The 16,306-nt window shown below is 50.4% G+C and overlaps 1 protein-coding gene across 1 annotated transcript in view; it reads right to left on the bottom strand.

The window, feature by feature from the left end:
• Positions 1-242: 242 nt before the first annotated feature.
• The window catches only part of SYT17 (synaptotagmin 17), a 66,856-nt gene continuing 50,792 nt past the window's right edge, over positions 243-16,306 (bottom strand). Inside the window, exon 8 of the mRNA XM_074322958.2 lies at positions 243-378. Coding sequence (XP_074179059.1) covers positions 296-378 — 83 coding nt within the window. The 3' untranslated portion in view covers positions 243-295. The remainder of the gene's footprint in view (positions 379-16,306) is intronic.

Genomic DNA, 16,306 nt, shown 5'->3' with positions numbered 1-16,306 from the left:
TGGCTCCTCTGCCCTGGCTCCTTGCATGACACCATGCTGCCTCTGTGACCGGAAGGAGCAAGTGGAAAGCAGCATCCTGATCTGCGTTAGGGAAGCAGGAAGACGGGAATTGGGACGATGGCTCGACCTGGTTTGAAATCCAGCATCACTACCCACTTGCGGACCGATTCCAAACCAATTCCAGAGAGAGAAAGATGATAATCCACTTACTGTTTTTCCTTCTGTGGGTGCTATGACCAGGGCTGGATCAAGATGTGTGGGCACCTGCACAGGCCAATGAGGCAGTGTCCTGCGGTCAAGGTAAAAATCGGGCGCCATCACCTACCAGGTGTGTGACTTTGAGCAAGTTCCCGTAGCTCTGTGCCTCAGTTTCCTCATCTGCAAAATGATATAATAAATAGTTCCTACGTTGTAGGGCTTGATGAAAATGAATCCATCTGTACACATACTAAGAGCCCTGTAAGTCGCTGTAAGAGATAATGACAGTTTTCTCTATCTGGTTACATGGCCAGGGCTGTTTGAGCACCATCCCTGGGGTTTGGCACCTACACGTCCCACCCTTTTTAATCCAGTTCGGGTGCAGCCCAGACCCTCTCCAAGCCCCAGCCAGTTCCTCATCAGGATCTTATCACATCTCAGTCTGGGCTCTCCCAGACCAGGCAGGGAGCCCCTGGGTCTTGCCGGCCTCCTGCCACCGTCTGCATGGCTCTTAGCTGGGGAGACAGAAACCAAATCCTTCCCAAAGACACAGGGAAATTAGTTTAGCACCGTCTGCCAGTGCGCGGTGACTCACAGGCTGCCAACCCAGCGGGGCTCATGGGCTCTGGGGCTTGAACAAGATTGATGTTGTCGTGAATGTAAAGCGGGGCGGGAGCGCCTCGGGGTGGGAGGCAGGGAGCACCAGGGCCTGCTGCTTCCTGCTCCTGTTCTAGGCGAGCGGCGGTTTCGGGCTGTGGGGCGGCCTTGGCTGCTCCCCACGATGGGAGAGAAGCCAGGGGGCTCTGAGGCGAGGCTCTGGGGGGTTCAGGGGAAAGCTAGCAGGTGGTCGGACTAATGTCAGTGGGCATCCCATACTGGTCCCTTACTGTGTGACCTTGGGCAAGTAGCTTAACCTCTCTGAGCCCCCAACGCCTTGTCAGTCAAATGAGTGTAATAACAGCAGCTGGGGCTGCTGGGAGGATGACTGCGATGAGGGAAGTAAAGTGCTTAGCATAGCACACAGTAAGTGCTCAGTAGTCCCGGGTGATCAGAAATGTTGGGATTTACAAGCTCCCTTTTCCTTCCTTTCCTCAGACACCTCCATCCCTCTGGCTCTTCAAAACTATACTCCAAAAGCAAAACTATAAGCACCTACAAGCTTTATCTTATCCAGTCACCGAAAGGTCAGAGAAGGAAAGGACTGGAGGAGGTGAGGTGTGTGTGTGTGTCTAAGTGTGAGAGAGACAGAAAGAGCCAGACACACACACATACACACAGACATGCACACACACAGAGACATAGAGAGAAAGGAGAGAAACAGGGAGAGGCAGACAGTGGGGACAGAACCCTGGCTCTGCCACTCACTAGCTGTCACTTAGCCTCTTGATGCTTCACCTTAGACTAGATCCAGGGCAATTTAGGAACTGCTGGAATGAGAAGCAGGGATTCCCTTCCCCAGGGTCAGGCTCCAAGGCGGCTCCTGCACAAACTGAGTTTCCCTCATCCCAGCTGTTCCTGGAGTCCCTGAAACAGGTCCTACGGTCTCCCAGAGGTGCTGGATTGGCTCCCAACTGCCCTGAACAGGGACCTGCTCAGGGATGCACTGGTCCTGGCTTCATTCCCTTCCCTGTCTCATGTCTCCATCTTCTGTTGGTGCTACCTGGGATCCACCTGCCACATAAACTATTTGTACCAAGTACTCATCACATGGCTTAGATGGGACAGTTCCCACTTCCAGCCTCCAGGGGTTGGAAGTCTCCTATATCATCCAACCAGAGTTCCCCGTCTTCCTGACCACAGTGATTGGTTCGAGGATGGGCATGTCACTCAAGCCGAGCCGATAGAAATCAAGTGTATGACTGTTGCTGGGAAGGGAAGCCCTCCTTCCATGCAGGTCACTAAACTCCACGCAGATGTGCCATGGGGCTGCCAGCAGACCTCTGCCACCTCACAGGGAAGGCCTGTCTGGGAACGAAGCCAGCACGGGGGAAAGCAGGGCTTAGAGAGAGACTGCCTCCTGAGGACACCGAGTCCCTTTTTAAATAGGTTATATTGTTGTTTAGGTACGGCCAGGCCAACAGAGAGCATATGATTGCCATGGAGAAGACAGTTTATTATCCTCACAAATCCCAGGACAGGGAGTACATGTCACAGGATGGTGGGGGGACACACAGGGAAGCGCCAGGATCAGTCTTCAGACAGAGGAAGGGAGATCTGTGGATAAGAGCCTTTCTTGTGGGTTCTGCAGGAAGGGATGGGTGAGGCAGGGTAAACAAGCTTACGACTGGCTACTCTGAATAATTTCATGGGGCTCTGGGGAGGCGGGGCTGTCCTTGGTTGTCTGGCATCTGGCTCTGACGTGATTAGGGGTTGGGCTCTGGGCTGGCTGGTGTGCATTTGAAAAGGCACATCCAAGGAGGGAGGGTGACAAGGGAGGCAGGTGGCCAATGCAGGGGGGTCAGGACTCAGGTAGAGGGTCAGGTTGTCAAGGTAAGTCCAGCACCGCTGTGCAGGACAGATGGTGAAAAGCAACAAGTTTCCAGGAGCCAGAAGCACGGTGAATACAGTCCCTGTGCCCAGCCGCATCTTGACTTTGGACTCTGTCACTCACAGGAGCCTCTGCGTTCCCTGCTCTTTCCTGAAGCTAGTTGACGTGTTGTCAGTTGCCAACAGAAAAGAATCACACAGCTAGTCACAGGCAGGTTCAGGACTTAGAAACCAGGTGTCTTAACATCCAGGCTGGTGTTTCTTCCCTTGCACCTCTGAAAGGGCTCAGCGGGGTCCTAAAACACGGCTGCCACGTGTCCTCTGCACCGCCAGACACAGTGCGGCTGACATGAGTCAGTGGAGAACGTAACGGCTTCTGCGTGATGAGCCACAGCCCCCCATCACTGCTGGAGGGGGGAACACAGAAGATGTGATGTGCTTGGCTGGGGACCGACGGGGCCACCTTGTTCTCCCCAGGACAGATTGAAACACCAGAAATGGGCACCTGTTCTGCAGTCACGTGCTTGTTTTTGTGCACAAAGCAACCACTTGAGACCCTGTAACAAAGACTAATGGGGCTGAGTCAAAGTCTGGGAATGTGACGGACCAGCGTCCTCAGATGGAGATGATTCACGGGCACAGACTAACGGAGCAGATGCCACGGGGTGGTAGTGACACTGCAGTGTGAAAGCACTTTCCCGTCCTTCAGGGTCTGCGAGCGGAACAAAGCAGACCCTCGGCCTCTCCAGACGGTCTTTCCCAGAGACCCGAAGTTCTCTGCACGCAGGAGGAAGAGGAAGACGTCCCGTCGTGTTGTCCAGCATAGGGCTTGACAGCCCCGTCCACTCTCACTTCCGTTCCTCTGTCTTGAGCACGACTCAGATAGCTGTGCATTTCAGCAGTGGCTTCACTGTCCCATTCTTCCTAGGACGTAGGAGGAACTCAATAAACAGTTTAAAAATAAACGGCTCCTGCAGCACAGGTGTCTCCTGGGAGCTTCTTAGAAATGCAGAATCCCAGGCCCTGCCCCAGACCTGCCAAAGCAGGATGTGCGCTGTAACCAGGCACCCCGCCCATTCCGACTCGTGCACACCTTAGAATTTGAGAAGCACTGGCCGAATTCAGACTTGCTCTGAACTTTCTCACCCATTCCTGAGGAGGACGTGACCTTCTGGACGTTACCCAGACTCGTAGGTCATGACAGATCACGGCGTCCGTGTTACTAAATCAGCTTTTGGTCCCAAATGTTAAGAACAATTACCCGAAAGTTTCAAATAGAGTAAAAAGATGGCCACGTAACCTTTCCCAATCAAATCAGAACACCATCTGCTTAAAGGTTATCTGATTTTCCAGGGGAGGTAACTTTGATTAGGTATTGATTAGGCCCAGATTCCATAAAGTTAGATACTGACTGGGAGGATATTAAGTTGCAAATGATTTTTGTCCAGCGGAGACAACTGAGTTTTGTCCAGTAGAAAAGATAACCTCAAAGATTCCTGGCATGCTATCATCCTAGAGCAGCGGTCAGCAAACCGTTTCTGGGAAGGGCCGGGGGATAGTGTAGACTTCGTGGGCCATACGATCTCTGTTGCAACCATTCGACCCCACCCCGGTATTGCGAAAGTGGCCGCAGACTGTTCTGAATGAGCTTGGTTGTATTCCAATAAAACGTCATCTATGGACACTGAAACTGGGATTGCATGTCGTTCTCACGTGTTATGAAATATTCTTTTCCCAACTGTTTAAAAATGTAAAACACATTTTTAGCTCATGGGCGTACAAAAAACGGGTGGGAGGTCTGAGTGACAAAGCAGCTCACAGACGTTTGTCAATTCTTGTCCTATAGGCCCTCACTTACATATGTATTCAATCCTCTGTGTTTTAAATCTTTGTAGTGGTTCCTCTTTTCCTGGCCGGGCCCTACATCCTCACTAGAATACAGTGGGTGTTCAATATATCTGTTGGATGAATAGATGGGAAGACTTAAGATTCCTTTGAAAGCCAAACTAGAGGACCCCCTCTTTGTTCTTAACAAAACTCAGTGACTCTAACGCATAAAGAACCAACTGGTTTTCTAACTCCAAATCTCTGAGATTCTTGAAAAACAGAGGCAAGATTGTGAATTTGTAGTCTGGGTGGCAATGGAACGTATCACACCGGGCTCCAAGGAACCCACAGATCAGCCAGGATGTCAGGCGTGAAAACAGGTCCTTAAACGGTGCAGAAGGAAGTGCTGCAGGAGAGCTGGGTAATGAGTGCAATTAGGGTGCCACGGAGACGGGGAGACCTTGAAGATTGAGGAAGTATCTACCTGAGGAGAAGACAGGGATGGGAATTCCCAGAGCAGAGGGAACAGAATGTGCGAAGCTGTGGTGGAGTAAAAGGGCTGGGCCAGATCGGAGAACCCTGAGATGGCCAGCGGGGCTGGGGCTCAGGAGACACAGAGGACGTTGAAGGAGGCCTTGGTGGGTGGGCTATGGAATTCGACGGCTCAAGTTCAAAGGCCAGGGTCACCGCTTTATAGCTGGTGTAATATTGAGCAAGTTAACCCTCTTCTCGGCACCTCAGGTTCTGCACCTGCAAAATGAAGACATCTCCCTAATCCATTTGGAGGCAGCTTGACTACAATGACGTGTACAAGCACTTAGCAAATAAACGTCAGCTAGCATTCCTTACATGCTTTGCGTGTGTATTATGCGAGTGGTGACGCAGGGTCAAACCCCCTGTGATACAGTGCAGAGCACACAACACAAGATCAATTCTTACAAAGATGCACCTTCTGGCGTGCCCTTGCTAAATGCTTTGCTTTCTGCTGCCAAGGACCGTTTCGATGAGACTTTGGGCTGGAGAAACACTAGCTGCAGTTACCAAAAAGCAACGCCCATCTCCACTCCCCCTTTCCAAAGCGGGGGCTTGGCTGGGCTCCGGAGGACCCAGGAGTCCCCTCCCCTGTGGATGGAGGCCAGTCTGGTGGACTTCATGCCAATGGAGAACTCAGAACAGTAGAAGTCAGGCTCGGCTCAGGTCTTACTGAGACCGAAAAATCAGTAGCAGTGGCCTCTGAACTCCATTCAGGGGGCACGGGGGAGCCTGGGGGAGCCTGGGGCAGCCCCGGCATGGCTGGGGTAGAGAGAAAACAGATTGGGAGGAAAGGCTGGCCGTGCAAACATTGTTGCTACAGCTTATGACATATTTTCAAGAAGGAAAGTAAAACACATTCCATTATGATTAATGCAATCCAACCCTTGAGGTCCCAAAAAAACACACATACCTAAAATTTACCAAATAATGAAGGTAATCTACGCTCACTATAGAACACTTGGTAAATATCATCACTGATATATTTTCCATGTCATGCTTGAATGCAGTGATCTTTTTAAAAATATAATTGTGATTATATTGTACGATACACACCTATTAGTATCCAGATTTCTAAAAACTAGAGTACAAGCATTTCCCCCACGTCCTTGTAAGTTTTAGCAAGCATCGTTTTGAATAGCTCTTGAAGACTCCACTGAGTGGCCCTTCTAGGGTTATTTAATCATTCCCCTATTTATGGATAATTAGATTGTTTCCCTTTTATAAAAAATCAATTACACATAATACTGAGATGAACAGCCGTGTGCATAAAACCTTTTCAGCATTTCTCATGATTTTCTGAGGAGCGATTTTTAAGGTTTGATACAATTTGCTAAATTGCCTCCTGAAAGCCATTTATCCTCCCACGGCCGTATCTGAAGAGTGCCCATCTCACACCGCCCTTGCCAACGCTGAGTGTTCCCGCTTTAATGGCAATCTTTGCAAATTTTATAAGTGAAAAACAAACGGTATCTCGTTTCCATTTGCCAGTCTGGGCTCTCTGGCGAGGGGGAACATTTTCCCACGTGTTTATTGACAAACTACAGCCAAGGGCTATTTATATCTTTGGCCCATCGATACTGGGATTCAGGATTTTTTCTTAATTGTGAAAAGGCACAAAGGAAAAAACCCACGTTTGAGACAGCAGTTCTCCCCAAGCTTCAGCCCCTCTGAAGGACCCTTGGGAGACACCTTTTTTTTTTTTGAACCACAGTTCAAGATGGCTGGAACCATCCTTGAACTAGGCTGGGTGGCGAATCCATGAGGGCAGGCAGAGGCCAGTGGTGACCTTTGTTAGACTAAGATGGGGAAGCCTGGGTCCCAGCCACTGGTCCTGCACCGGATGTGCTGTGTTGATGCTGACACATTCCTTCCCTTCTCAGCTGTCAAACTGGCTGACATTTTGGGTCCCTTTAGTGGTGCCCATGGGTGTGGAATCTTTGCCTGTGTAATAGCCACTGTACTAACTGGCTGAGCTCATGAATCAAAATGTAGTGGACAGCATTTATGGAGCATTTGTGATGAGTCAGTTTCCTATTAGGGAAAACTGTGGCGCAGACAGGTACAGAGGCTGGGCCAAGGTTATCCTGCCAGTAAGTGGATAACCCAGGCCTGGATCTGAACCCAGGCCTCTTGAGCAAATCATTTCCTTCAGCTTTCCACCCATCCCGTGTAAATAAGGACACTCATTGGTGAGAACTTGACCGGGTTTGTCCAAGTGTTGGCTGGAATAATTGGCCACGAGGATGGGATTTCTGGTGCCGAACCACTTTCCCCACTCCCACCACCCTAGAATTATTCAGCATCCTAACTATCCCTATTAGAGATGGAAGTGGGGTGGCCAAACCCTCCCAGTTTGCCCAGGACAGACCCAGTTTTAAAACTGGAAGTCCCACGTCCCTGGTCTCCCTCAGTTGGTCATCGTGGAGCAGTAGGTCTCAATCGATGGCGATACTGACCCCCAGGGGATACTGGACATTTGTGGTTGCCAAAAACGAGGTGTGTGTGTGCTACAGGGATCCAGTGGGAGGCCGGGGATGACGCACACCCAACAATGAACAGGACAGTCCCCCACCGCAAAGTCTTCCAACCCCAAGTGTCAATAGAAACCCTGCCTGAGATGGAAGGCAGAATCCCACACGTGAAACGACCCCACACGTCACAGCAAATATCCACATTTCTCAGCTTCTCTGCATCGTCTTTAACAAAAACTAAGCCACGGGCCACGCAACTGATTAAAAGTAGAGTTTGGGTCCTTTCTCTAATTTTCGAGTTAAAACGTATTACTACTATAAACCCATGGCTTCAAAGCACTGGGCATGTTGCTAGAACATTCTATCTACATTGAATGGCACAGACCTCACCTAAGAACGCTGCAGAAGGGAGGTCTTGCTTTTCCCTCCCTGAGCTGAGATGGAGCTGGCAGATTTCTTTGTGATTTCTCTCTGACAGTGGGAGGAGCTTTGATTTTCTCCTGGGGTCCCCTTCCGGTCAGGTGTCTCTGCTCGGGGGCCCAGTGTCAAGTCCTGGCTCCTTTCACACGTCCCCGTGAATTCTCGCTCAGTGCTGGGCTCCTCCCTGGTCAATGTCTGTTGTGACCACCCTGCTGCCCAGGCCTGGCACATACTAGGTGCCCAATGAGGACTGAATACATGCTAGGGAATCACATTCTGCTTCTTTTGGCAACTGCCCTCTTGGGGACAGTGGCGAGACGGGTGTGTCCTGGCTGTAGGATGGCGTTCCTGGACTCAGTTCTAACAGAGCACAGGCTGATCGGGTTTCCTGGGTTATTTAGCACAAGGACTCAGGAGCAGTGTCACCAGGGAGCTCGTTAGCAATGCAGAGTCTCGACCCAGATCCCCTGAGGCAGAACCTGTCTTTTAACCAGAGGGCCAATGAGTCCTGTGAACGGGAAAGTTTGGGGAGTGCTGGTCTACAGTGCGCCAGCCCCAAAGATGGAGTCTGTACAATCAGTCCCTCACTCTCAGAGGCGGGTGACCAGGGAGACTGAATCATTCATTCAATGAAAGGGGCTAGGAGGGGAGAGCAGGGGGACGGCCCTTGCTCCTAGAGGAGGCCCCAAGGCTTTTCTGGGGTCCTAAAGCCTGGTGGCTATTTAAAAAGCAAGTCGTTGTGCCTGAGGTGTGGCCTCACAGAGCTACTGACATCCCCTCCTTCCCACTCCTGGTCCCTTTGCTTTTCTCCACTGAGCCAAAGGTGGTTATGGATACCTGGGGCGAAACAGACCAGAACATGAGGCTGTGACATGTCACTGCTCAATGACTCCCCTTTCCACCCGGGCAGGCAAAGGCCTTTAATTGGGAGGACCCAGGAGGCAGAAAGGAGCCACTCGCTGGCACTGGGATGGTGAGGAACTCTGATTTGCCGGGTATCACCCCCCGCCTTTTCCTCTGGGATTTTAGAAACTGGGAACAGAGGCTCCCAGAGGCCTTTCATCAACCTGAGTAGCCTTTGCTAATCTCTGTCTCTCTTGTGAAGGGATTTCTATAGTTTAATAGTTTGACACTCCATAACTGGCAACAGAGTACAACCAGGGCCAACTCTACTGAGCTTTCATCTGAGCTAGGCATTCTGTCAAGTGCTCTGTACCTAATCAATCATTTAGACTTCACACATCTCTCCTTTACAGAGAAAGACACCAAAGCACAGAGAGGTTCGGGAACCTGCCCAAGATCACACAGCTCCTAAGTGGCAGATCTAACTTATGAAGCCAGGCTGTCTGGCTGCACACCTGCCGGCTTCATGCCCACTCCCTTTTGTCACAGTCTACGTGGTCTGGACCTTCATTCATTCCCTTATCCAGTTAACAAGTCCTGTGTGAGTATCTACTTGGTCTCAGGCAGTTGGCTACACACTGGAGACACTGGGGCAAACTACACACAGGTGGCTTCTGACCCATGGTCTCGCAGTCTGTGGAGAGCGATGTTAAGAAAAATAAGCGCAGACATAAATATGTCATGTGTGGGTGTGTGCATGCAGGGAAAGCTTGAGGGAGTGGTCCCCTAAGTATTTTGGAAGCTGGTTATTTGTTTGCCCCTTTTCTCCCCCTAGTTGAACTGGTGGTGGCTGCCCCGCTCCTGTCTTCATGGAGCTCTTGGGTGATTGTGACAAGGCACCAGAGTCCGCTTCCCAGATGGTAGAAATACAGGGTGCTGCCAGAGGAGCATCTAAAAGTGGCACATGACCCCCGTTTGGAGATCAGAGAGGCTTCCTGGAGGAGGTGGTGTCTCAACTGGGACCTGAAGGATGAATAAGAGTCAAGGAAAGAGTGTTGCAGGTAGCAGAACAGTATATGCAAAGGCCCAAAGGTATGAAAGAGGATGGAGAATTTGGAGAACTGCAAGTAAGATTTGCAGAGGGCGGGAAGCAAGAGAAGAGGCCAGGGAGGTGACAGAGGGCGGGCGGGGGAAATGGGATGGGGGACAGGAACGCCGAAAGGAGCTTGTTGCTCTGGAAACCAGGCTGCCAAACTATTAACACAAGGTCTTTTACTTCAGTTAGCAACACCGATGGCCCCCAAGGTCCTGGCTGGGACGGGAGTCAAAGCTTGGGGACCAATGAGCTTGTTATGGAAACAACACACCAGTGGAGTTCAGACTCATTCCTCTCTCTCGCTGTCTCTCTAAAAGAATAAATTGTCACCTTCCCACTCAATCTGTCTGCTCGTTCCCCTGGCCCCAGTCCAGCCACCCACAGACGCACTAGCCTGCCGCCTCCTGCCCAGAGCAGCCTCAGGAGCCAGCCAGGAGAGGAGGAGGGGAGGCTCTGGGGGCCACATTTGTGTGGGTCCTCCCACCCCCCACTACTGGGCCCCAGATGTCCCAGGGTGCCGGGAGGAAGTGTCTCTCAGTGTCGGGGGAAAGTGACCACTAGGAGGGCTCCGTCACTTTCAGCACTTTCACTTCCTCTGCCTCCCTGGTCCAGGCGTCCCACTGCCAGCCCATGCATCCTCTCTGCCAGGGAGCCCTGGCCCTGGTGAACAAAACTGGCAGTCCCAGACCTCTCGTGCCTGAGCTCTGCTTTCCCTTCTCTGGGCTGCTCTTGGGGCCACGCGATACAGAGGAACCAGCACCAGGTCACTTCTTATCTTGCTGATAACAGCGGCCATTCGTTGGGTGGTTAGTACGTAACTCCTTGAGACCAACCTAGGAGGGAGTATCAGTGTCATCCCCATTTTACAGATGAGGAAACTGAGGCTCAGAAAGGTTAAGTCATGTGCTCCCACAGCTAGCAAGTGGCAGCATCAGGATGAGACAGGTCTGATGGACTCGGAAATTCCTAAACACTACAGTGCCTCTTTTTAAAGGATGCTTAGACACATCTTTTTCTGATCTTGGTTTTCTCATTTGTAAAAGAAACACATCCAATACAAAATTTAACCATGTGATGGACAGAATGGTTGTGTCCCAATCTCAATTCATGTGGGAGGGTATTTGGAGAGGGGTCTTTGGGAGGTGATTAGTTTAGATAAAGCCATGTGGGCGGGGCGCTCGTGATGGGATTCGTGCCCTCATAAGAAGAGGAAAGAACACCAGAGCTCCGTCTGTGTCTCTCTGCTGTATGAGGACACAGCAAGCAGACACGACACCTATAACCCAGGACAAGGGCCTTTACCAGAAAACGAATGGGCCAGAACCTTGATCTTGGACTTCTTAATCTCTAAAACGGTAAGAAATGAATTCCTGTTGTTTAAGCTTCCCAGGCTATGGTATTTTGCTGTAACAGCCGGAACTAAGCCCAACAGTTTAATTAAGCAGATAATTCCACATTTCCTGCGTGCCTATTTGGCTTGAGGTCTGTGCTCTCAAATTGCTCACAGTCTGGAGGAAGGAACACACAACACACATGGCAACAGGTCGTCACATACTATGAGATATTCTAGAAGCATGTGGAGTGCTCTGTGACCATAGAGGAGAGGTGGGCGATGGGTCAGAGTATCCACGGGGCACTCTAGGACCTGACTCTATGATCCAGAATGGGGAGTATATTCTAGGAAGTTAGGACAACCCGTGGCCCAGGCCTCTGTGCTCCAGCTTAAGAGCTTGGACTCTGGAGTCAGATGACCCCAGTTGGAAACTCAGCTCCTTGTGCCTCAGTTTCCTCATCTGTAAAATGGGTATGATGATCGTGCCTGCTTCACTTTTCCGGAACCAACAATGCAATGCCAGCTTCTTGGAGGGGAGAGGAAGAGGCTACAGAATTTGACTAATTTCTGCCCCCCAACCCCTGAAGCCTTGCGGAAGCAGTCCCTGAGCTTCGAAACAGCTAGAAAGAATTTCCTTTGCTGTAGAGAGTTCTTGGGCTCATGAGCTAGAGAAAGAAAACGTTTGATGGGTTATGGTTGAAGAGTCATAATAGCAAATATTTATGTAGCTTTTACTAGCAGCCAGGCCCTCTTCTAAGCACTCTACACTCGTAAATCTACTTAAAAAATGTGATCAAAGCAAGGTTTTGGGAAGGATCTAGTCTGGCTAAATCCACCCAGGTCTCTCAGAGCTGTCTAAAGGATTTTTTTTCCCAAAGCAAATCTAGGGGAGTGGCCAAGTTGAACTATTTGCATATATCTGCATGTTTGAGGGTGAACCTGACAGGTATTTCATTGTTAATATTACCTTAATGGGGATAAAAACAGTATTTCTGCTATAGAGTTATTGTGAGGATTAAATAAATCCATATATGAAAAGTGCTTAAAACAGTCCTGGCATATAGTGAAGGCTATGTAAATCGTAATTGCTGTCATTAATATTATTTTATTATTATTATTATTATTATCGTATTTTCAAAATAACGTTTGGGAAGAACCCTCATGGCAGAGGTGACAGGTTAGATCTTGAGCAAACTGCAGGATTCAGGACTCTTCTTACTCAGATGGGGGTCCCCCAGAGTCAGCCCCCTGACTCCCCATGGCAGCAAGAAAGAAATTGAGCTCATTTGAAGTCCAGCATCCTCCAAATGGGATGTCGGGAGGCCACGCGCCCCAAACTGATGGGTCCCAATTCTTGGGGACACTCCACAAAACCTGCAGAGTGGGGTGTCACTGGGCTGGGCATCCAGGGAGCCACTAGAATGATGACTGCGTCCTCCTGCAAGTCCGGCCTGTGGTGGCACGACAGCAGGTCTGAAACTCCCTGGGAACAGCAGTCCCCGCCAAGGTGGGGGTGGGGAGCACAGATGCCAAACCCCTAACAAAAATACCCTTTTCAGAACTCCCGCGGTGCCAGGTACCAGGCACCAAGCACCTCCCCCAGCAGCCCTGGACGGTGCCATTGTGCATCACTGTCCAAAGGAAGCTGAGGCACAGAGAGGTTAAGAAACTTGCACCAGACCAACCGATTTAAGATGCAAAGCTGGGATTTAAAATCAGGATTCCGGTCCGGCCCTAGGACAATGCCCATGAGTCAGGAGGCTCAGCTCGGCCCCCCAACACTCCTCGGGTGAGGCAGGCCTGCAGCCCAGGCAGTCGGGCTTCACTGACAGTCTCAGTGAAGTGTTTGTGGGGTATCCTCCTCTCCATCTGATCCCATACCTGGCCTCCAGACCTCAGGACCCCAGTCTCCTCCTCCTCCTTCCCTTCCTCCCTCCCTCCGCTGGAGACAGCTCAGAGTGACAGCCTGAAAGCTGCCCTGGGCCAGCCCCCTTCACAGAGCTAAGAAAAAGCACAGCCCTTGGGCATGCGATGGCTTCTCTGAGACTCAGTTTCCTCCTCTATAAGATGGGGTAATAACGGAGCTCACATCTCAGCCTGTCCAAGGAGACAAAGCATCTCAGTCCCGTAGAGAAACATAAACCACAAGGTAAAAATACAAGTGCAGAGGTCTCTTGGGCCAAAGCCAGCTCACCCATGGAAGTGGGTTGTTTGGTCTGTGTCCCAAACGATCTGTGTTCTTATGTGATGGCTGAAGGTTTGCTACATTGGTTCATGCCCCTTCTCTGGATGGAAACACACAGGTATTTATTATATGTTCAATGCCAAGCGTGGTCCAGGCGGGACCAGGAGCTTCCACATTTCCTGGGAGCTCGTTAAAAATGCAGAATCTCAGGCCCCACCCCAGACCTGCTGAACCAGAATTTGATTGGTTCCCAGGGGGCTCATGTGTACACTTACATTTAGGAAGCATTGTTCTAGACGGGGGTAGGTGAGCTTTTTTAAACATTCCATTTTTAAATAAAAACTATACATAGTTAAGGTGTATGACACGATAATTCGATATACATATACACAGCAAAATGACACTACGGCCAAACTAATTAACATGTCATCTCCTCATCTGGTAACCTCTCTTTTGTGATGAGAGTACCTGAAAAATCTACTTTCACAAATTTCCAGTATTCAGTACAGTATAAACTACAGACATCATACTGTACATTAGAGCTCTAGAACTTTTCATCTTATATAACTGTCGCTTAAACTTCTTCTGTAAAGAGCCCTAGAGTAAGTTTCTCAGGTTTTGCAGGCCACATGGTCTCTGTCACAACTACTGAGCTCTGCCAGAGACTATAGGAAAGGACCTGGCTGGGTTCCAATAAAACTTTATTTACAAAAACAAGCAGTGGGCCAGATTTGGTCCGTGGGCAAATAGTTTCCCAACCCCTGCTTTAGACCTCAAATTTACTGGCCAGGAAGTCGAAATTTCTTCGGTAGGTATTTTCTGGCTTCTTTAAGTTGTATTTATCAACTTTCCCCTCCACACACACTCACACACTCACACATGTACTGTGCTCATGGCAGCCTGGGGATTCAGTGAAGATCTATTTCTTTTTATCTATCTATCTATCTATCTATCTATCTATCTTCTCCTTTAATTTCTTAGCTTTTAAAAAAATGTTGTTAATTAATCAATAAATCCCCCTGCCCCTTCCCCACCATTATAAAAGGGACAATAGAGGCTAGTTCATTCCATGGCCTTCAATTCAGGCAGACCCGTGTTCAAATTCCAGACCTGCTGCTGTGTGACCACATACTGATTATTTAACCCTATAAGCCTTAGCTTCCTCACCTGCAAAATGGGAATAAATCAATACTTCCCTCACACAAGTGCTGAGAACAAGGCCTGACACATCAGAAGCGCTCAATACATGTCAGCTACCATTAGATCACTGTGAACCCTCGAAAATACTATATAGGAAGGGGTAAAGCTGGGTAGTAAAACAGCTTCCCAAAGTGTAATAACCTGGCCAACGCTTCCAGTCTTTCTTCCAGGCATACGTTTTTAGGTGTTACACAGCGGTGATCATTCCTGAGTGATTAAATGCCATTAACGGGTATTTTTGAACATGAAAAAGGGCAAGTATCCCATTGGCAGTGGAAGACAGGACACCCAGAAAGGAAAACAATCCTTTCTCTGTCCCCTGCAGGACTCCCAGTGGTTCTGGGAGTAAAATATCAGTGCCCCAAAAGAGCTGTTCCTGGCACCCTGAGAACCCCCACGTCTGAGCAGGGCTGGGCAGAGGTTGTCACGTCTGTCAGGTCCTAGGAAGACTTGAATCCTGAGGGGTTCTGGATCCCAAGAGGTGAAAGGACCCAAGGATTGGCCCTGGGAAAATAGGGTTTTAAAGTTCACACCTCCGCACCTCCGCACCTCCATCCTTTGAACCGGGGCCCCTGCCCCCACTTCGCCCCCCAAAGAGGGCTGTGGGTGGCCTGTGCATTCCTTTCCCACCTCCTCACTGAGAAGGAGGATGCTAATTAAAACGAGTGGGTAGCCCACGACAGGACACCTTGGGCCCAGGTTTCTATAGAAACCAAGTCACTCCTTCACCTTTCCGCACATTTCCCTCGTCTCCTGCCAAACTCTCCTTGGAGATGCGGACAGCTCTGACACCCAGCCGACCACGGTTCCCCCGCGCCAACCAGCGCACATTCCTGAAGTCCACCAAGCACAAGCCCAGGAGCACCGCACGCTGACCTTGCAGGTATCATCCCGGCTCATCCCCTCGTCAACCGTACCAGGTACGCAGTGCCGCCCTATTTCGGAGGAGCGAGCCAGCCCAGCGGACCGTTAGCCACACAGCTCTGGATGAGTGTCCCAGGGCTGCTGTCACAACGTACCACAGACGGGGCAGCTTAAATAGAAATTTGTCTCCCAGTTCTGGAGGCTGGAAGTCCAAGATCAAGGTGTGGGCGGGGCTGCTTCCTTCCGAGGGCTGAGGAAAGGCTCTGTCCCAGGCTGCTTTCCACGGCCTCATTTCCCCTTTTTATAAGGACATCGGTCCTATTCGGTTAGGACCCACCCCAATGACCTCACTTCAACTTGATGACCTCTATAAAGACCCATCTCCACGTAAGGTCACAATTTCAAGTCCTGGGGGTTAGGACACCAACATCCCTTTTCTGAGGGGACACAGTTGAGCCCACGACAGGCTTTAGAGTCAGACAGGCCTGGGCTGGCATGCCAGTTCTCTCGCTCACTTGCTACCTAATCTCACTAAACCTTTGTTAAAGGGGAAGCATCCCTCCCACGTGGGTTGCTGCGTGAGGACTAAAGGACATGTCTGGCACTTCACCGGTGCTCAGTATGCCCTCTTGTTACTATTATTGAGGGCAGCAGAGGCCTCACATCACAGCCCCGGGTCACCTCAGTTCCCAGGGGCTGCAGAGGGCCAGGCCATGCGCGTACCTTGCCTGAAAGGGCACACGTCCTCTTCGTTCTCCGCCCGGGGCATTCTCGGTGCCGTGGGAGCCTGCTCGGCCCACACGGAAGCCCTCAAGCGCCAAACACGAAATGCCTCCAGGGGTAACTAA

This window comes from Rhinolophus sinicus, chromosome 10 (assembly GCF_057876585.1).
Source record: "Rhinolophus sinicus isolate RSI-liver-muscle chromosome 10, RSI-T2T, whole genome shotgun sequence".
Classification (NCBI taxonomy): Eukaryota; Metazoa; Chordata; class Mammalia; order Chiroptera; family Rhinolophidae; genus Rhinolophus; species Rhinolophus sinicus.
This window is presented reverse-complemented; position numbering and strand designations above follow the sequence as displayed.